The following is a 22,163-nucleotide window of genomic DNA, read 5'->3' as shown; positions in this document are numbered from 1 at the left end:
TTTCAGAGATTCTTGTTAAGCCAAGGCTTATACTCAAACTGCCTTATCATCCACTGGAGAGATTTCTTTACTAGAAAAGAAAGTGTTCATTCTCACGTGGTGAATCCGCTGAACAAATACATAAATCTTCAGTCATCTCCTATCTTTTAACATTTGTTTAAAATCTAAAGAACAGAGGAAAATACTATGAAACTGCAAATTTGCACTCGGCTGGAAGAATTTATTTAAAGATATTTAGAAAAGCAAGGTCATGTAAATTTTGTAAGACAATTGAAAATGTAACTAATTTAATTGCATCTTTGCATTCAACATGTCATTCCCAAGCATCAAGGGTTTAAGTAGAGCTATGTAAGTAATAGAATATTGTAAAGCAGAGATTCTTTTTTTAAATGATTATTATTTATATTACTCCTCTTTTGCATGATGTACACAAATTTGGATTTTTTCAGCTGAAATTGTGATCACGGAAGCAACCTAATTTTAGAAGGTAATGATACTTAAGACAGAAATAATTGTAATAAGCAAAATAAGTTTTCATATGTCATTCTGAGGCGGTAACTCCAAAGCAGTCACATTGGGAGCTTTTTTGTCATTCCAGTGATTTATAGTATCTCAGTCTTGAGGAAAAGACTTAGATTTTGGATTTTAATTTACTAGACACTGTTCTACTAAATGAAGTAGAGTTCAGAATGAGGTGGGATAGTGAAGATTGCTTTTTCACTGAGCTGATGGATAGTTACCAAAGAGGGACCTGTTTGAACAAAATGTATCACAATGAAAACTGCTACATTCCCAAGCCACCATTTGTTGTATAACCTTGGCTTGGATGTTAAAGTGAAATAAATGAAATTCCAGTTGGTTGGAATCAGAGTGTGAGTAAAAATGATTTTAATAATTTGAAAATTACCCAGAGTGCATGAGTCAGATCCACACTATTGATACTTAATAGGAGTCAGTATAATGGCCAGAGAGGAGGAAGAGTGATTTCATTGGTAGTCAGTATGTGTGTGTCTATATATTATACATAAATAGATGGAGGTGCGCGCGCGGGCACACACACACACACACACACACACACACACCCATTCTAAAAGTTCACCTCTGAAATTACAGACATAGCACAAAATCGCAGCTATGCAAAGTGAATAAGCTTGATTTTGTAAAACTTCATGCTTACCATTTTCCTAAATAAAATTGGGTTTATAAGTCCAAGGAAGGCCAGGATTTAAGGATGGTAACAGGAAAAGATAACTTTGTGACAGAGTTGCAGCAACTTTCCTACTGGTTACAAAAGTCACTCTCTCTCCATCAATTAATTACAAAAAGGTGTTCTCCTGGAAAGACTAAATGTGAAAAGACACTCGTGTTTCTGCCTGCCACAGTCTTGCACAAGACCCCACGCCTGCTTAGGGGAGCGTGGGCTGCATTTCAGCTTCTGCTCATGCCTGCTCTCACAGACACAGCCTGAACTGCTAGATATCACCACTCTGTTCTGTGACCTTCACATATAGGCTACCCCTCCTGAGGTGTGTGTACAAGTATGTACATGTCAATAATGCTAAAGGCCTTTGGGTTATCTTCTATTTGCTCAGTGACTTTTCCATTAGGGCTCTAAGTTTCCTTCAATAAGCCTGTTGTGTTCCAAACACCTTTTAAATGAGTTTTTATGAAAATACTACATCTTGCTCTTGTTTTTCTGGTGGTGGCTAATTTAGCCATGCACATTGATAGCTCAGGAACACATTGGAGGTTAGGTAAGTTCCAGTATTTCAGACTTAACATAGGCAGAACTTTGGAATGTCCAGTCATTCAGTCAATTGGTTCGAGTAGGGTGTGAAATTTGCTTTGTCCCATCCTGCTTTTGTGCCTTATTGTGAAAAGAAAATCACCAAAAAGCCTCTTTTCTGGGTGTATTCATCTTCTGCTGCCAACTAAGCATATTTCCCCCCTTATTATTCTGTTCTAGCTGTTACCAAGCTACCCCAGGATAAGAAATAGTTTTTTTGGTTGAGCTATAAAATTTCCATATTTCTTTGCACTGTGTATTGTGCTTAAAGAAGGGGGAAATCCTTCAGTCTTTTCTTTGCAGGAAAAGAACAGAGTCTTCCTTGTTCTAGAAAATTAACAGTTTTACCTATGCCTTTGAACTACACTAGTGTTTGGCTTAAAGCAGATTTCAATGCATGTGGCATTTGATGTTTTTGACAAGTGTGTACAGTTGATTTCTGGTGCTTCATTTTTGGTAGCAGTATTGAAGTACTTGTTTAGCATTTTAAAAACTCAAAGCTTAGTTTGCCTTATCTTTTAACACTCATCACCTGTGGGGAGAATGTAGGTTACCAGCATATAAAAGAAGATCAATATTCTTATAGTTGTGCCAGATTGAAAATTGTGAATCTGCAACATGTTTTCATTAATAGATTTTCCAAGAGGTAAAAAGCAGTGATATAGCCAAAACCTTCCACAAAGCCATCAACAGGAAAGAAGGGATTTGTGCTCTTGGAGGAACTTCAGAGCTGTCCAGTGAAGGAACGCAGCATTCTTACTCAGGTAATGGTTAACACAGTGAACAACATATGGTGCCTGCTGTAATATCAAGGAGAAGCTCTAGAAAAACCCTGCCTCCTAGGTAAGAATACAGTTGAAGTTGTTGTGATCTGTAGTTGGACTGGGGCTAATACTTGCCATAAGAGCATTACAGGTATTTATTATATAACTTTGTTAGCTTGTAAGAGCCATGATACAATATGTGCACAATATTGATATGATGCAACACATGATACAATAATAGGCTTTATTATAGCAGTGTGTGCTAAGTCGCTTCAGTTGTGTCTGACTCTTTTGCGACCCTATAGACTGTAGCTCCCCTGTCCATGGGATTCTCTAGGCAACAATACTGGAGTGGGTTGCCATGCCCTCCTCCAGGGGATCTTCCTGACCCAGGGATGGAACCCACATCTCTTTTGTCTCCTGCATCAGTAGGTAGGTTCTTTACCCCTAGCACCATCTGTGGTAATATAAATAGAATTTTTAAAGAATTTTGTAACTAACTTCTAAGAATTTTGTAATTTCTGTAAATATCAGTTGACCTTGCTCTATTTCTTTGTTAATTTTATAGCTCCTAAGAACTATTGTGTTGCATTCAATTGTTTGGGTTTCCAAAGAGGATAACACAGGCTTATGACACACTGACTGCAGTGCTCATGAACAGCTATTTCAGGCTTTAAAGTCAAATATTTAACCTAGAGAATAAACTAATGTCTTATTCCACATAATTTTAGAGGAAGAAAAATATGCTTTTGTTAACTGGATAAACAAAGCTTTGGAAAATGATCCAGATTGCCGACACGTCATACCAATGAACCCAAATACTGATGACCTGTTCAAAGCTGTTGGTGATGGAATTGTGCTTTGGTAAGATTTCCAAGAATAGTCTTCCATGTAATTGATACAGTCGTTTCTGGATGCCTGACAGATTCTTCTTGGGGAAAAACTAGAATTGAAAATTGTCTAGGTTCTGTCCATTTCATCTTTATGTCTGTCTGTGAAAGTGCCACCAAAGGTGAATCTAAACCTCAGTCATTTATACTGGACACCTCTTCCTAGAGGAGCTTTCAGCTTCCAGTTTCTTCTCATCACTGAGCAAGCTAAGCATTTCAACTTCGTTAATCCTTTTATGTCAGCATCTCTTTATTCTCAAGTACCATAAATTCCAAAAGAGAAAAACAGGCCACTTGTCACTTTTCAATCTCCAATTACTTATTTCTGAAACATATGTTTGTCACTGCTGCTGCCCTAGACCCAACAGTGTCTCAGCCAGAAAGGTGAAAGATTATCAACAGCTGTCAATAGATTTACCTCTTTTTTGAGGTAGTGGAACACAGTGGTTAACAGCATGCTCTACAATCAGTTTGCCTGGTTCCTTTTCAGGCTCTGCCTCTCAGTAGCTGCGCAACTGTAATCAAGACACTGACCCCTTTGAACTCTCCTACACTATTGGTGGGAATGTAAATTGGTGCAGCCACTATAGGAAAAAGTATGGAGGTTCCTTAAAAAACTAAAAATAGAGTAACCATATGATCCGGCAATCCCACTCTTGGGCATATGTCTGGAGAAAACTAAAAGTAAAACAGATACATGCACCCCAGTGTTCATAGCAGCACTGTTTTACAATAGCCAAGATACAGAAATCACCTAAATGTCAGTCGACAGGGGGTGGATAAAAAAGATGAATGGAATACTACTCAGCCATGAAAAGAATGAAATTACGCCATTTGCAGCAACATGAATGGACCTAGAGATTATCATACTAAGTGAAGTCAAAGAAAGTCAAGTACTACATGATATCACTTACATGTGAAATCTGAAAAAAATGAACTTATTTATAAAACTAACAGACTCAAGGATATAGAAAACAAGCTTATGGTTACCTAAGGGGAAAGGGGGGATGGTAAATTAGGAGTTTTGCATTAGCAGACACACACTATATATAAAGTACACTATATATAAAATAAGGTCCTACTGTATATCATAAGGAACCATATTTAATATCCTGTAATAAACCGTGTGTGTGTGTGTTCATTTGCATCTGACTCTGTGACCCCATGGACTGTAGCCTACCAGGTTCCTCTGTCCATGAAATTCTCCAGGCAAGAATACTGGAGTGGGTTGCCATTTCCTTCTCTAGTAACAAACCATAGTTCAGTTCAGTTCAGTTCATTTGCTCAGTCGGGTCTGACTCTTTGTGACCCCATGAATCGCAGCACGCCAGGCCTCCCTGTCCATCACCAACTCCCGGAGTCTACCCAAACCCATGTCCATTGAGTCAGTGATGCCATCCAGCCATCTCATCCTCTGTCGTCCCCTTCTCCTCCTGCCCCCAATCCTTCCCAGCATCAGGGTCATTTCCAATGAGTCAACTCTTCACATGAGGTGGCCAAAGTATTGAAGTTTCAGCTTCAACATCAGTACTTCCAATGAACACCCAGGACTGATCTCCTTTAGGATTGACTGGTTGGATATCCTTGCAGTCCAAGGGACTCTCAAGAGTCTTCTCCAACACCACAGTTCAAAAGCATCAATTCTTCGGCGCTCAGCTTTCTTTACAGTCCAACTCTCACATCCATACATGACCACTGGAAAAAACCATAGCCTTGACTAGACGGACTTTTGTTGGCAAAGTAATGTCTCTGCTTTTCAATATGCTATCTAGGTTGGTCATAACCTTCCTTCCAAGGAATAAGCATCTTTTAATTTCATGGCTGCAATCACCTTCAGCAGTGATTTTGGAGCCCCCAAAAATAAAGTCTGACACTATTTCCACTGTTTCCCCATCTATTTCCCATGAGGTGATACAACCAGATGCCATGATCTCAGTTTTCTGAATGTTGAGCTTTAAGCCAACTTTTTCACTCTCCTCTTTCACTTTCATCAAGAGGCTCTTTAGTTCTTTGCTTTCTGCCATAAGGGTGGTGTCATCTACATATATCTGAGGTTATTGATATTTCTCTCAGCAATCTTGATTCCAGCTTATGTTTCTTCCAGCCCAGCGTTTCTCAAGATGTACTCTGCATATTAGTTAAATAAGAAGGGTGACAATATACAGCCTTGACATACTCCTTTTCCTATTTGGAACCAGTCTGTTGTTCCATGTCCAGTTCTAACTGTTGCTTCCTGACCTGCATACAGGATTCTCAAGAGACAGGTCAGATGGTCTGGTATTCCCATCTCTTTCAGAATTTTCCACAGTTTATTGTGATCCACACAAAGGCTTTGGCATAGTCAATAAAGCAGAAATAGACGTTCTTCTGGAACTCTCTTGCTTTTTCGATGATCCAGCAGATGTTGGCAATTTGATCTCTGGTTCCTCTGCCTTTTCTAAAACCAGCTCAAATATCTGGAAGTTCACGGTTCACGTATTGCTGAAGCCTGGCTTGGAGAATTTTGAGCATTACTTTACTGGTGTGTGAGATGAGTGCAATTGTGCGGTAGTTGGAGCATTCTTTGGCATTGCCTTTCTTTGGGATTGAAATGAAAACTGACCTTTTCCATAGTAGGGAAGAAGTATTAAAAAAAAAAGGTACTTGACTGCTTTGCATTTCAGGATCCATCCATTATGATCCCCATATTATTGTGCTTGCTCAGAAATTTGTTGTGAGCATTGAGTAAGTACATATTGGAACACTTAGAACAGTACAGTGGGTATATTTCTGATGACAGTGTACAATATATAAAATTTGTTTTTTTCCAATACGGTCATTTTGGTTATTTAAAAAGATGATTTCTAAAAATGTGAGATACCCTTTTACTTGCCACTTATAGGCTGTAAAGAAATAATTTCCCATATATTTTAATAGAGAGACTCATATGATACTATTTATTTAATATTTAAATTTTGCATGGAAATAAGCACGGTTTTCTCTATGCAAAATAACTTGTTTTAGGACAGTAGTATAAACATCTAAAATGTTAGAGTCTAACTCCAAATTTTACCAAATGAGGTTGTTCTAAGTCAGATCCTGCCCTAATTAATACAACTTTTCTTTCTATCGATATTATCACTGTATTTTCAGCACCAAATATGGTACCTGGTGCATCATCTGCTACTGCTACTGCTAAGTCGCGTCAGTCGTGTCCGACTCTGTGCGACCTCATAGACGGCAGCCCACCAGGCTCCCCTGTCCCTGGGATTCTCCAGGCAAGAGTACTGGAGTGGGTTGCCATTTCCTTCTCCAGGGCATGAAAGTGAAAAGTGAAAGTGGAGTCGCTCAGTCGTGTCCGACTCAGTGACCCCATGGACTGCAGCCCGCCAGGCTCCTCCATCCATGGGATTTTCCAGGCAAGAGTACTGGAGTGGGGTGCCATTGCCTTCTCCAGGTGCATCATCTAGGTACTCAATAAATATTTGGTGAATGAAAGAATCTCATGCTCAACTAATTTTCAGTCTTTGTAGATGAAATCATTTTAATTATACATTATATAATCTAACAGAGAGATTCAGTTCCAATGTGGGATATTATCTGTTTTTAACACTTACTCAACAAAGTTTTTAATATCCAAGTAATTCATTCTTCTAAAAGAATGTGAGAAGTACAAAACATTAAATAAGAAAATATGCCCCAATCCCCAACTCAGAAATATTCAACTACTATAAGCACTTTGGTCTTTCCTTTATTTGCATTTTTATATGTATGGTTTTTTGATCAACCTGACTAAAGTCATACATTGCTTTTTTTTCAGATTACATGAGATAGATATTATAATAAGCCTTAAAATATTTGTGAATATTTATGGATTATTTAAAAAATAAGTCAACTTATTTTAAAATTTCTGTTTCAGTAAAATGATCAACCTTTCAGTTCCTGATACAATTGATGAGAGAGCAATCAACAAGAAGAAACTCACACCATTCATCATTCAGGTATGCACTCTTCTCCTCTCCTTCCATGAAACTATTATTTGAGGACCTGTTTTACAGACTGAAGGCTCTGCATTTTGCATTGTCTCATTTAATTCTTACAACAGCTCTGAGTTGAGGATTATTTTCCAGATTTCATAGAAGCTGAGATGCAGAAAGATTTCAGAGCTGTACCAAGGTAAATAGTGCTGGAACTAAAGTTCAAATCCAGGTGTAACTGCAAAGCCCTATATTCTTTTCATTACATTTTGCGTTCAAACATACAGAAATAAGCAAGCATGTTTAAGCTCTTAGTTAATTAGCATGCTTGAAGAATAGAAGGCTTTTATTTTCCATCTCGTATTAGGGCGTTATATAGCAGTATTTCCTCATGCAAGGCCATCTCTTGGGATGAGGAGATTCAGAACTTCTAGAACTCTCATGTGTATTCAGTAGACCTCTCATTTAGGCATTTTAAAAAATTCAACACATAACCCACATGGATATACTTACTCTAGTAACTCAGCCTTTTCCTTTAGGGTCGGTATCTTTCAATCGAGGCTAACTAAAAATGCTGTTAACTTGCCTTGGAAATCTGGAAAAGACTATAAAAATGAGGATAGATTTGTTTTAGCTATGCTTTTAACACCAAAGCTTGGATATTACTTTCTGTGGATCATGTATGGGTAAACTTAATACATAATGTCATTACTGAGTGTTATTTCAGTGAAGGGAGAAAAAGACTGTAAAAAAACAGAAAGGTCAAGAAGCAAGTGTTATAAATTGGCTGTCTTGCAGGAAAACTTGAACTTGGCACTGAATTCAGCTTCTGCCATTGGATGTCATGTTGTGAACATTGGTGCAGAGGATTTGAGGGCTGGGAAGCCTCACCTGGTTTTGGGACTGCTGTGGCAGATCATTAAGATCGGTTTGTTTGCTGACATTGAATTAAGCAGGAATGAAGGTAATGAAACACAGTCATGATCTTGAAAATTGTTTATTGGTTATTTTTTTCTAGTCATGCAGACTGTCATGCTTTCACCTAATTGAGGTGATTAGATGATAATTAGAATTAACAGAAGGTAATGTTATAGTGTTATTCAGGAAAACAGCCTAATTATAACTTTCTTCTTTAGTAGTAATTAACATTTGTCTGGCTCTTTAGAATTCATTTCACAATAAAGACATGAAAACCCAGAGAGTTTAAGGAATTTGTGCAAAGTTCTTTTCTGCTCTACTCACATAGTCCCCACCCCATTACCACCCTCAGGCACACCATCTCCTATTAATTTTAATACCTTTTCTATTCTATTATAGATTTAAGACTCTTCAAAAATATTCTAACCTGCCCTTGATGGTCTCATATTTCCTGAATTAGCAGAAGCACCGTTTTTATAGCATAGGGTTTGATATCACATCATAGACTTGTAGAATGTGTAAGCATATGTGATACAATTGTCCTAAGGTCCTAGGAAGTGCTACACTGTCCTCTCCTTTTGAAGTTTAAAATATTAAGCATCACTCCAAATATTCACGTTTTTTTCCGGAAATCACCATATCAATCTTCAGTTACTTTGGGGGAAGAATATATATTGGGAGTTCTCAGTATTTCAGGGTCTCACAATACCTGTCAACAGTCCTATTCTGCACATTTATCCAAGACTTTATGATACTTAAAATTTTCAGTCCACTCAAAGTGGGCTGTATTTAAACAAATAAAATTTTTCTAGTTGCTAGCCTCTTCAGAGCAGTGTTTATCTTGTTAGAGTTAAAGTCCATTGAACAAGGAAAGGAAGACAACAAAATTAAACTACATTGGCTCATGTAATAAGTCAAATGATTTATCTCTGACAAGGTCTCAGGTGCAGGGAGGTCAGGCTGTTTAATCCTTTCCAGCCTTTTGACTTGGAGATGGAGAGCATGAGGAGGTTTCTGTACAAGTGACAATGTTGCCTCTGCCTTTACTTAAATCCCTCAGTGCCAGAGTGACATGGTGTGAAGTGGAGTCTATGAAAGATGAAGTTTGCCCATTAGAGATATTACTTAGACCTCTTTGGAAGTCAGGCAGTTTTAGTCTTCTTGTTCAGTGTAAATCTCCTTTTATCCTATGGGAGGGAATTATTGCATAAGGACTATACAACTTCTCCATAAAAACAGTACCTAAATTTAGACAATTCTCTGTGCAGATGCCCAAGCTTCTACCTCTTATCTCTGGGGATATTTAACCAAAAACCCTTGGCTTCTTCTGCACATTTAATTCAATAACAAAAAAGTGTTGAGGAACCTTTACATATTAGGTGCTATAGACAATGTAAAGTTGAATTCTTTTTCTTTAAAAACAGGTATGGCAAAAGCCACTACAATATTGTAAAGTAATTAGCCTCCAATTAAATTAATTTAAAAAACCAGGTTTAACATTTCAAGAGTTAGTTATGCTTAAATATAAATACCATAGGGTTTGAATACTCTTTAAATCAAAAGGCTCCAAAGTTTTAAACATACTCCCCCAAGCCTCTGATTTTAATATTATTTAAGAATAGTTTATGTAAATATATGACATAATGTAACAATGTTCAACTTAAAGCTAGAACTTACTTGGTATTTGGAATGTGATGAATAATCAAGATGTTAAAATATGTAATGCTGTGTATTCTTGTAATTAAGTGTTTCTATCTGTATCATCTTATAACTCATTATATACTTTCATTTATCTTTATTATTAGACTGTGAGTACCTGAAAACCAGGAACTAGGTCACAGTACTTTTTGTACCTCTGTTACTTACTTAACAGAGTGTCAAAAGACTCAATAAACATGTAATGACTGTTACCATATAATGTATCGGTTGGGTTTTTCTTTTTTTCCTTTGTAGCCTTGGCTGCTTTACTTCGAGATGGTGAGACTTTGGAGGAGCTTATGAAATTATCTCCAGAAGAGCTTCTGCTTAGATGGGCAAATTTTCATTTGGAAAACTCAGGCTGGCAGAAAATCAACAATTTTAGTGCTGACATCAAGGTAACTGTTTAGTTAAATACTTCAGTTCAGTTCAGCTGCTCAGTTGTGTCCGACTCCTTGTGACCCCATGAGCCGCAGCACGCCAGGCCTCCCTGTCCATCACCAACTCCCAGAATCCACCCAAACCCATGTCCATTCAGTCGGTGAAGCCATCCAACCATCTCATCCTCTGTCGTCCCCTTCTCTTCCTGCCCTCAATCTTTCCCAGCATCAGGGTCTTTTCCAATGAGTTAACTCCTTGCATCAGGTGGCCAAAGTATTGGAGTTTCAGCTTCAACATCAGTCCTTCCAATGAACACCCAGGACTGATCTCCTTTAGGATGGACTGGTTGGATCTCCTTGCAGTCAAGGGACTCTCAAGAGTCTTCTCCAACACCACAGTTTAAAAGCATCAATTCTTCTGCACTCAGCTTTCTTTATAGTCCAACTCTCACATCCATACATGACCACTGGAAAAACCATAGCCTTGACTAGACGGACCTTTGTTGACAAAGCGATGTCTCTGCTTTATAATATGCTGTCTAGGTTGGTCATAACTTTCTTTCCAAGGAGTAAGCGTCTTTTAATTTCATGGCTGCAATCACCATCTGCCATGATTTTGGAGCCCAGAAAAATAAAGTCAGCCACTGTTTCCACTGTTTCCCCATCTATTTCCCATGAAGTGATGGAACCAGATGCCATGATCTTAGTTTTCTGAATGTTGGGCTTTAAGCCAACTTTTTCGCTCTCCTCTTTCACTTTCATCAAGAGGATCTTTAGTTTTTCGCTTTCTGCCATAAGGGTGGTATCATCTGCATATCTGAAGTTATTGATATTTCTCCCAGCAATCTTGATTCCAGCTTGTGCTTCCTCCAGCCCATCGTTTCTCATGATGTCCTCTGCATATAAGTTAAATAAGCAGGGTGACAATATACAGCCTTAACCGTTTAGTTAAATACTTGACAGGGACATAATAACATGGAGACTTCAGGTCAGCTTAAAGGAGGGAAAATCCTATGAGTTTATCACCCAACCTTGTTGCCTCTAGGCCCTGATGGTAGATTTCAGTAGAGAGACTGAGCCAAGTAAGAGCACCAGCACTAAGTCTAGCTTTCATTTTGTGGAAAGGGGTTTAAATATTACAGTGCTAACATTTTCTATTCTGCCTACTGTTCAACATGCTGTACGAAAAGATCGGCAGTCATGACTTCTGTTCCTAACTGCCTTTCCCAGGCCTCAGTGGATCTGTGTTAGTAAAGGCCTAGAGAGAAAGGGCCTCAGGATTCCCCATTCCCTTTCTTATTTGGCTCCTCTTCTGTCATGTGCTCCCTCCTTCAGGCATTCAGTTCTTGGGGGTAGTTATATACTCTTATGTATGTTTGTATTTCTTACCTCAACCCTGCCCCTATTTTTTAAATTTAAATATATTTTTAAAAATGTTACAATGTTATATTTGTTTCTGCCATACCACAACGCAAATCAGCCATACATTCCCCTCCCTCTCTGGCCTCCTACCCCTCTCCCCATCTCATCCCTCCAGATCATCACAGAGCACCAGACTGGGCTCCCTGTGCTACACTGCAACTTCTCACCAGCTATCCATCTTACACTCCATAGTGTGTGTGTGTGTGTGTGTGTGTGTATATATATATATATATATATATATATATATATATATATATATATATATAGATGCTACTCTCTCCATTCGTCCCACTCTTTCCCTCCCCCACTGTGTCCACAAGTCCATTCTCTATATCTATGTCTCCATTCCTTCCCTGTAAATAGGTTCATCAGTGTCATTTTTCTAGATTCCATATATATGTATTAATCTACTATATTTGTTTCTCTCTTTCTGACTGACTTCACTCTCTTTAACAGGCTCTAGGTTCATCCATCTCACTAGAACTGACTCAAATTCGTTCTTTTTTATGGCTGAGTAATATTCCATGGTGTATATATACCACATCTTCTTTATCCATTCATCTGTTGATGAACATGTAGGTTGCTCCCATGTCATGGCTGTTGTAAATACTGCTGCTATGAATGTTCGGCTTCCCTCGTAGCTCAGTCGGTAGAGTCTGACTGCAATGCAGGAGACCTAGGTTCAGTCACTGGGTTGGGAAGATCCCCTGGAGAAGGAAATGGCAACCCACTCCAGTATTCTTGTCTGGAGAATCCCATGGATAGAGGAGCCTGGCAGGATACCGTCTATGCAGTCGCAAGAGTCAGACACGACTGAGTGACTAAGCACACGTGAATATTGGGGTACATGGATCCTTTTCAGGGTATATGCCCAGTAGTGAGGTTGCTGGGTCATATGGTATTTATTCCTGGTTTTTTAAGGAATCTCCATACTGTTCTCCATAATGGCTGTATCAGTTTACATTCCACCAACAGTATAGGAGGGTTTGCTTTTCTTTACATCCTTTCCAGCATTTATTGTTTGTAGAATTTTTGATGATGGCTATTCTGAATGGTGTGAGGTGATAGCTCATTGTAGTTTTGATTTGAATTTCTCTAAGGATTAATGATGTTGAGCATCTTTTCATGTGTTTCTTGGCCATCTGTATGTCTTCTTTGGAGAAATGTCTGTTTAGGTCTTTTGCCCATTTTTTGAATGCGCTGTTTGTTTTCCTAATATTGAGCTATATGAGCTACTTATATATTCTGGAGATTAATCCTTTGTCAGTTGTTTCATTTGCAATTATTTTCTCCCTTTCTGAGGGTTATCTTTTAATCTTGTTTATTGTTTCCTTTGCTGTGCAAAAGCTTTTAAGTTTAATTAGGTCTATTAGGGTTTTTTTTGTTTTTATTTTCATTACTCTAGGAGGTGGGTCACAGAGGATCTTGCTGTGATTTATGTCAAGGAGCATGCTGCCTATGTTTTCTTCTAAGCTTTATAGTTTCTGACCTGATATTTAAGTCTTTAATCCATTTTGAGTTTTTTTTTGTGTATGGTGTTAGGAAGTGTTCTAGTTTCATTCTTTTGTAGCTGTCCTGTTTCCCCAGCACTACCTATTGAAGAGGCTGTCTTTTCTCCGTTGTATATTGTTGCCTCTTTTGTCAAAGATAAGGTACCCATAGGTGTGTGTAAGCTTATCTCTGGACTTTCTATCTTGTTCCATTGGTCTATGTTTCTGTTTTTGTGCCAGTACCATACTGTCTTGATGACTGTAGATCTGTAGTATAGTCTGAAGTCAGGAATGTTGATTCCTGCAGCTCTGATTTTCTTTGTCAAGATTGCTTTGGCTTTTCAGGGTCTTTTGTGTTTCCATTAAAGTTGTAACTTATTTTGAAAAAAAAAAATTTGCAACTTATTTTGGTTCTATTTCTGTGAAAAATATTATTGGTAGTTTGATAGGGATTACATTGAATCTGTAGATTGCTTTGAGTAGTATAGTCATTTTCACAATATTTCTCCCAATCCAAGAACATGGTATATTTCTCCATCTGTTTGTGTCATATTTGATTTGTTTCATCAGTGTCTCACAGTTTTCTGCATACAGGTCTTTTGTCCCTTTAGGTAGGTTTATTCCTAGGTATTTTATTCTTTTTGTTGCAATGGTGAATGGAATTGTTTCCTTAACATCCCTTTCTGATTTGTCATTGTTAGTGTATAGGAATGCAAGGGATTTCTCTGTGTTAATTTTATATCCTACAACTATACCATATTCATTGATTAATTCTGGTAATTTTCTGGTGGAATCTTTATGGTTTTCTATGTTATCATGTCATCTGCAAATAGAGTTTTACTTCTTGTTTTCCAATCTGGATTCCTTTTATTTCTTTTTCTTTCTTCTCTGATTGCCATGGCTAGGACTTCCAAATCTAGATTGAATAATAGTGGCAAGAGTGGGCACCATTGTCTTGTTCCTAATCTTAGAAGAAATGCATTCAGTTTTTCGCTATTGAGAATAATGCTCGCTGTGGGTTTGTCGTATATGGCCTTTATTATGTTGAGGTAGGTTCCTTCTGTGCCTACTTTTTGGAGTGTTTTTATCATGAATGGGTATTATATTTTGTCAAAAGCTTTCTCTGCATCTATTTATATGATCGTATGACTTTTATCTTTCAGTTTATTGATATGGTCAATCACATTGATTGATTTGCATATGTTGAAGAATCCTTGCATCCCTGGGATAAATCACCCTTGCTTATGGTGTATGATCCATTAATGTGCTGTTGGATTCTGGTTGCTAAAATTTTGTTGAGGATTTTTGCATCTATATTCATCAATGATATTAGCCTGTAATTTTCTTTTTTGGTGGTATCTTTGTCTGGTTTTGCTCTCAAGGTGATGGTGGCCTCATAGAATGAGTTTGGGAGTTCTCCTTCCTCTGCAATTTTCTGGAAGAATTTGAGCATGATAGGTGTTAGCTCTTCTTTAAACTTTTGGTAGAATTCACCTGTGAAGCCATCTGGCCCTGGGCCTTTGTTTGCTGAAAGATTTTTAAATCACAGTTTCAATGTTGGTGCTTGTGATTGATCCGTTTGTGATTTCTAATTCTTCCTGTTTCAGTTTTGGAAGGTTGTACTTTTCTAAGAACTTATCCATTTCCAGGTTGTTCATTTTATTGGCATATGGTTGCTCACAGTAGTCTTTTATGATCCTTTGTATTTCTGCGTTCTGTAGTAACTTCTTTTTTGTTTCTAGTTTTATTGATTTGAGTCTTCTCCCTTTTTTCCTTGATGAGTCTGGCTAGTGGGTTGTCAATTTTATATTCTCAAAGAACCAGCTTTTAGTTTTATTGATCTTTGCTATTGTTTCCTTCATGTATTTTTCATTTATATCTTTACGATTTCTGTCCTTCTACTAACTTCAGGGTTTTTTTGTGTGTGTTCTTCTTTTTCTATTTGCTTTGGCATAAAGTCTGGTTGTTTATGATGTTTTTCTCATTTCTTGAGGTAGGCTTGTATTGCTATAAACTTCCCTCTTTTGCTGCGTCCCATAGGTTTTGGGTTGTCATGTTTTCATTGTCATTTATTTCTAGGTATTTTTAATTTCCTTTTTGATGCCTTCAGTACCTGTTGGTTATTTAGAAGCAGGTTGTTTAGCTTCCATGTGTTTGTGTTTTTTTTTTTTCCTGTAATTCATATCTAGTCTCATAGCATTGTGGTTCAGAAAAAATGCTTGATACAATTTCAGTTTTCTTAAATTTCCTGATGATTGTGACTGAAGATGTGATCTGTCCTGGAGAGTGTTCCGTGTACACTTGAGAAAAAAGTGTATTCTGCTGTTTTGGAAAGGGAATCTTATTTTTAAATGAATATTGTAAAAAATTCTCCTTTGATATTTTTTTAAAAAGATATTCTGCTTTTAATAGTTTTAAAAAGAAGAGGATTTCTGGGTAATGTGAAAAGGAAGTTCCAATTTATGTTCACATTCAAATTTTCACCTAAAGCCCCTTTTTGGGGTAGTAAGTTACAGACTCTTTGGGGTCTACTCTTCACCTGTCTTTCTCAAGTGCATAGGGAGAAGGCACATACAAATTATTTCTGCACCCTTAGTAGATAGTTGTAAGTGAAAGCACTTTCACAACTGTAATGCCCTACTCCTTAGGAGATAACCTCTGTGCCACTAATGTAAGATCTGAGTTTGCGTTCCATGAATTTCTCTGCAGTGGCTTTCACTCTCACCTGATTCTCCCCATTCTTAGAATAATTTCTGGCAAGTGTATCAAACGTACATAGTTGGCTCATTGAAGATACAGCTTTCTAGGCCTCTCCCAGAGCTCTGTACTTAGCAGGTCAGAGCTTACATCTGGCCATCTCCATATTCAGCAACTTCCCTGGGGGATTAGGGTGTACACAATCCATAGGAGTTACCATGAGAAACATTCCTTTATAATCTGTTTGGACTGTCAAGGCCCAGTAATAGAAAACTACCAAAGCTGGGAAGGTGATCTTCAGATGTAACATTGATCTCAGGTGGCCTCGGCCTATAGCAGCTTGAGGCAGGGATTCTGTTCCCAGCCAGAGATTGAGGTCAGGCTACAGCCGTGAGAGAACTGAATCTTAGCCACTAGACCACGAGGGACCAGTGGGACCAAGGCCCTGGCCCATCAGCTGTGTAGAAATGAATTTCCACATAGAGACTGAGACAAGTAAAACAAGTGTTTATTAGGAGGAAAACGTATATGTGAATAGACTCACATGGGTGGGCTCAGAGAGACAGTTGCACCCTCGTGGTGGTTGAAGTCACTTTCATGGAGCATTTCTTCTGGGTTTCCCTTTGCCAGTCATCTTGCTTTGTCTGGTTCTGAGTCCGTGTTTGGTTTATCTCAGGATCCTCCCATGTGTGCATGTGTATCTCTTAGCCAAGATGGATTCTAGTGAAGAGGCCTATGGGTAGGTTGACATCACTTACTATGAGCTTGAGACAGGAGATACATGGGTCCAGGCTGAAGAGTTTCTCCCCTGTTGACAGAAATTCTATAATAGAAGAAACTCCATAAAAACTGGATGATGGAGGAGGCTGGGCCTTGCCCAGATAAGAAATAAAAGACCATATATTCCTCATTCTTGAAGTCAAGGATACCTTCCTGACTACACAGGCACAGGAAGGCTCAATGGAGGTCAAAAGGAAGGGGGCAACACCTCAATTTCTGTCTGGGAACCAAAGCCCTGCTTCAAGGCACTGTGGACTGAGGCTACCCAAAACCACCGTGATGCTACCTCTTCTATCTCTTATCTGGACAGGGCCCAGCCTGCTCCATCATCCAGCTTTTATGGAGTTTCTGCTATTACTATTATGGAGTTTCTGTCCACAGGGGGAAACTTCAGCCTGGGGCCCATGTATGTCCTGCCTCAACATGATAAAGAAACTTCACTCCAGTTCCTGTCCTCTGGTATTCCAGAGAGGCAGAATTGTACTTGACATGTGTGTTGGAGACCCTCATTAAATGTTTAGACTAATATAGTGGTTTTCAGGTTTTGTTCTGTGTAGCATCCACACAGCCTGAATTCACCCAGCCCACATCCCATATGAGCAATACCATTTTGTTTTAGGTATTGGTATTCCAAGTAAAAGTGTTCCAGTGTTGAAAGAGGTCAAGGGCTTAAAACAAAGAGAAGCTCATTTGGTTAAATATATTCAGATGATTAAGAGTTTACTGTTATTTCACCACCTCAAGTAGAAATCATTTAAAAATTTTTGTCATTTCAATTTATAATTTAATGCATTGTTAACACAACTAATCTCTTCTCCATAGGTTATGGTATATACATATTATGCTTTGTAATGATATAACCTGTTTATTTTCTCTTTCCCTATGCTTCCTGGATTTCTCCTATCCTACTTGTTTCTCGTGCTTGTTTTATCTGTCAAGCTTATTGACTTCAGTAACTCAGTGAAGGTACAGAACTAGTTATATGTTTTCTAGCATTATTATATTGATGATTTCAATAAATTGTAAAGTCATGACAAAATCCAGTTCATCCATATTCAAGGCAGACATAAGGCCAGATAGGTGGACTTTTCTGGGAAAAGGAACTGTTAAATAAGAAGATAGAGATTTGTGTCACATTCTTACAAAATCCAATGCAAATATCCTTCCACACATGGGACAATAGGATACATTCATTCTTTGTAAATGTGATCTCACTGACATTTGCAATTCATTTTTAGGATTCCAAAGCCTATTTTCATCTTCTCAATCAAATCGCACCAAAAGGACAAAAGGAAGGTGAACCACGGATAGATATTAACATGTCGGGTTTCAATGTAAGTATAGATGTTCTTGTGAATTCTACAAGCTTACAAAATTGTCAATTTCTTATAGATAACAAGAATGCTTATAATTGCATGTTGTGATGTTGGCAGTTTTAAGTATTATCTTAAATTTTATTACTGTAGATGTAATTTATAGACAGAAAGACCAGCTTTGATTTATATTAATAGTTTATTGGTGAGTTCTGTAGTTATGGTGTTGTTGGTTTTTATGGATGGCATAAAATATTCAGAGTAAGTGTGGGGAAATAAGCACTAGAGGCTAACCTTTTCTGAGTGTTTGGATTATAATCACAATGATAGATTTAATGAAAACATATTCTTATGTTGAGAGTAATGTGAATGTGTTTACAAACTCCTGATCTCTCAAATCCAATTTGGTGAATTACTGTCACAGACCATGTTCCCTTGTTACATCACTTATTTGCTCAATGACCTTGGACAAGTTCCTTTGTTCATACATGAAGTAACAAGTTGGCCTAGACTATTGAGTCTCAACTTTCTAGGATCCTGTTGTTCTTTGTATTCATTAGATATGGAATGGATTCTACTGATTTTTAAAAAATGCACATTTCTAGCATATTTCATATCCACTTCAGGATTGAGTGGATTACACTTGCTAAACATTTTATGCAGCCCTTATCAGAACTGAATTTGTCACTGACTTGTAGTACTTACATTTCTGTCTGTTTTTAAATCTGAAATTCTTCAGTTCAGGTCCCTCTTGGCACAAATGAGGGGCCCTCCTGTGCATGAAGGAAGCTATCTGGGATGGCTAGCCAGGTGATCTTATGCCTGGGTAGATAACACCAGTGTACTGATTCTGATTATGATACAGCTCTTCTCTAGTCACTTCTCCCTGGTTGATCTTAAAGCACTCCCTTCGCTGTCTCTGTCCTCCTCAGAATCCTTTAAGGATTCCCCGTTGACTTAAGAGTTCAATCTGAAATGTTCTGCTGTGCACGTGAAGCCCTGCTACACCATCTTGCTCCATTTCTTCTAGCCAGGGCAATTTCCTACTGCTCTGTCCACACATTCATTTTACTGTTGAGCCTTTCATCATGCTTTTCCTTTGTTTTTCAGTGTCCTTTATCTTTGTCAGTCTTATACCTTCTTTAGGGATATGTATCTCCATCATAACATCCAGTTTCCTCATGATCCTTTGTGATTCCTCTCTGCCTCCATACTCCACCATCCCAGGCAACCACTGATTTGCTTTCTTTCAATGTAGTTTGAATTTTTGAGAATTTTATGGAATCATATAATAGGTGCCCTTTTTTTAATCAAGCTTCTTTCAGCGTTATTATTTTGAGATTCATCTGTGTTGTTACATAAATCAGAAATTCATTCCTTTTTATTGCTGAATAATATTTCAGTGAATGGATATGCTATAATTTGTTATCCATTCACCCCAATGAACATTTGGATTGTTTCAAGTTTGAGGCTATTACAAATACAGCTGCTCTGAACATTCATATACAAGTCTTTGTGTGAGTTTATGCATTCATTTATCTTTGGTAAATACCTAGGAGTAGAATGGCTGGGTAATGGTATATGTGCGTTTAACTTTTCTAAGCAGCCGCCAAGTTGTTTTCCAAAATGGTTGTACCATTGCACATTGCTACCAGTAGCACATGAAAGTTCCAGTTCATCCACATGCTCACTGACACTTTAATGTGGTTAGTTTAAACATTAAGAATTTTGGCAGTGGTAGAGGTGTCTCATTGTGATTTTAATTTGCATTTCCCTAATGGCTAATGATGTTGAACATCTTTCCATGTAGTTATTTGCTGTCTATACATCTTTGTTTAAACACTTTACCCATTTTAATTGCATTGTTTGTTTTCTTATCAAGTTTTGAGTGTTTTATATATTTTGGATATAAGTCCTTGATTGGATATGTGATTTGCAGATACTTAGTCCCAGTGGTTTTCCAAGAACAGGCATTGTTTAATTTGAACAAAGTCAGATTTAGTCATTTTTTTTCTTTGACAAATCATGCTTTTGATGTTGTATCTAAGAAATTTTAGCCTAACACAAGGTCACAAACATTTCTTATGTCTCCTCTTAGAGGGTTTATAGTTGGGGTTTTATATCTAGTTTTTTATTTATAGTTTTGGGTTTATACATTTACATGTGTGTGTGTATTGAAGGTTAATTTTGAATATGATGTGAGGTATGGGCTGAAGTTCTTTTTGGCATATATATATATATTTATTTGATTGTCTTTTGTTTCATTATTCTGTATCTTAATTTTTTAAAATTGTTGCTATTTCAACGTTTCCTTCTACTCCAATATCATCAATGCTTTTTGTTTAAGAATGCCGAGATGATAAAAAATATGAGATTTAAAAATAAAGATAGTAAATAGCATGAACCAGAAGTATTAAAGTAACAGAAAATAGAATAGGCTCTATGAGATGAACTCACTAGGCTCATGGAGAATCCCAAAGGCTGAATCCCAGTCAACTGCTCATCTGCTGGTGGTTACTGATTGCTCTGCAATGGTAACAGTGAAGGGTAACACAGTAAATACCCATTCTTCTGGAGACCTAGATGATCGAGGCCCCTCACTGGAGATGAAAAAAGTAAAGATAGCATCACCCATTAAAGACAGAGTTAAGACTCAAATTATAGAATCTGAACTGTGTTGGTTTGTAAGTAACATTCCCAAATTTCCTTTATCTCTTGTTTCCCCCTTATTATAAAAATCCCTTCTTACCTGACACTCTTTTCCAGAAGACATACATTTACCCTGGGGCATACTGGGGTGGCCACATCTATAGTAACTGCCAAGAGAAGTCTAGAGGGGGCAGATCACTGGAAACGAATAATCCAAAAGCAATTGTTCCTCCTGCAGCTCCAGTTTTTTTTTTACTTTTATTGTTGGGAGGTGGGGATGGTGAGCACTTGGGAAACTATCTTTAATTTGGTATGAAATTATCAGATCTGTAACTTATACTCCTCACCAAACTGTATGTTAGTCAAGAAATCAGCATGCATCTTTCCAAAAGGAAAGAAGTTGGGGTTGAGGGGGTGGGGGGGACAAAACAGAGAAGAAGTTAGGAGTCCTAGGAATTAGCTGAAAGTAAGTATTTTACACAGAAATAGACAACTTTGCTTCCTGGATGGAAAAGTAAAATCAAAAAATAGTTTAAGAGAAAGATGATAATTTGAAATATGTAATTTAAACCTCAAAATTATTGGAGCCTGGTATCCTTGATTATTATTGTAAAAAATTTCTTCATAATTCCTTCATCTTTTTCAGCCTTACACCCTCTTTAGGGCCTAAATTTAAAATCTGAACAAGTTTCACTTTTTTTCTTAATGAATTTTGGCATGAGAGAAGTAATTTCAGTTGAGTGAAATGTATCCTGTCCTTAGATTCGTGATCTGGTGCCATCTAGGGTATTTTCAAGGTACTGCATATCCAGCACAGGCAACTTTTTTTTTTTTTTTGCATTCAAAACAGTAATATAAGTACCATGTGTTGGCTAAGAAAAAATAGAATTGTATACCCAGCTTATCATTGTAGGGCAAAGTTTCTATATTTTTAGTATGGCCTTTTTTAAAAAAAAGTCTTATTTTACTTCAACAGGAAACAGATGATTTGAAGAGGGCTGAGAGTATGCTTCAACAAGCAGACAAATTAGGTTGCAGAAAGTTTGTTACCCCAGCTGATGTTGTCAGTGGGAACCCCAAACTGAACTTAGCCTTTGTGGCTAACCTGTTTAATAAATACCCAGCACTCACTAAGCCAGAGAACCAAGATATTGATTGGACTCTATTAGAAGGTAATAGAGTATACAGGTTTAGTATACAGGTTTCTTAAATTATATTTGGGGCTACACAGTAGAAATACATAGGCCACGATGATTTCATAATCTTGATTTAATAAGTTTCCTTATCCACTTTCCTTTAGCAACTGTCTACTATAAGTAGTCCCAAGGGCTGAGTAAAAAGTGGCAACTGATAGAAAGGGATGATACAAGGGAACTTTTATTTTAATTTACTTATTTTTGGCTGCTCTGGGTCTTTGTTG

At 37.6% G+C, this 22,163-nt stretch overlaps 1 protein-coding gene across 1 annotated transcript in view; it reads left to right on the top strand.

The window, feature by feature from the left end:
* LOC145537060 (plastin-3-like) overlaps positions 1 to 22,163 on the top strand; it is a 45,451-nt gene that overhangs the window by 16,715 nt on the left and 6,573 nt on the right. The window contains exons 4-11 of the mRNA XM_081567549.1: positions 2,421 to 2,550; positions 3,282 to 3,414; positions 7,339 to 7,420; positions 8,195 to 8,360; positions 10,268 to 10,410; positions 17,721 to 17,747; positions 18,020 to 18,115; positions 21,720 to 21,915. Of these exons, the coding sequence (XP_081423675.1) occupies positions 2,421 to 2,550; positions 3,282 to 3,414; positions 7,339 to 7,420; positions 8,195 to 8,360; positions 10,268 to 10,410; positions 17,721 to 17,747; positions 18,020 to 18,115; positions 21,720 to 21,915 (973 nt within the window). The remainder of the gene's footprint in view (positions 1 to 2,420; positions 2,551 to 3,281; positions 3,415 to 7,338; positions 7,421 to 8,194; positions 8,361 to 10,267; positions 10,411 to 17,720; positions 17,748 to 18,019; positions 18,116 to 21,719; positions 21,916 to 22,163) is intronic.

This window comes from Giraffa tippelskirchi, chromosome X (assembly GCF_054371585.1).
Source record: "Giraffa tippelskirchi isolate mGirTip1 chromosome X, T2T-mGirTip1v1.2.pri, whole genome shotgun sequence".
Classification (NCBI taxonomy): Eukaryota; Metazoa; Chordata; class Mammalia; order Artiodactyla; family Giraffidae; genus Giraffa; species Giraffa tippelskirchi.
This window is presented reverse-complemented; position numbering and strand designations above follow the sequence as displayed.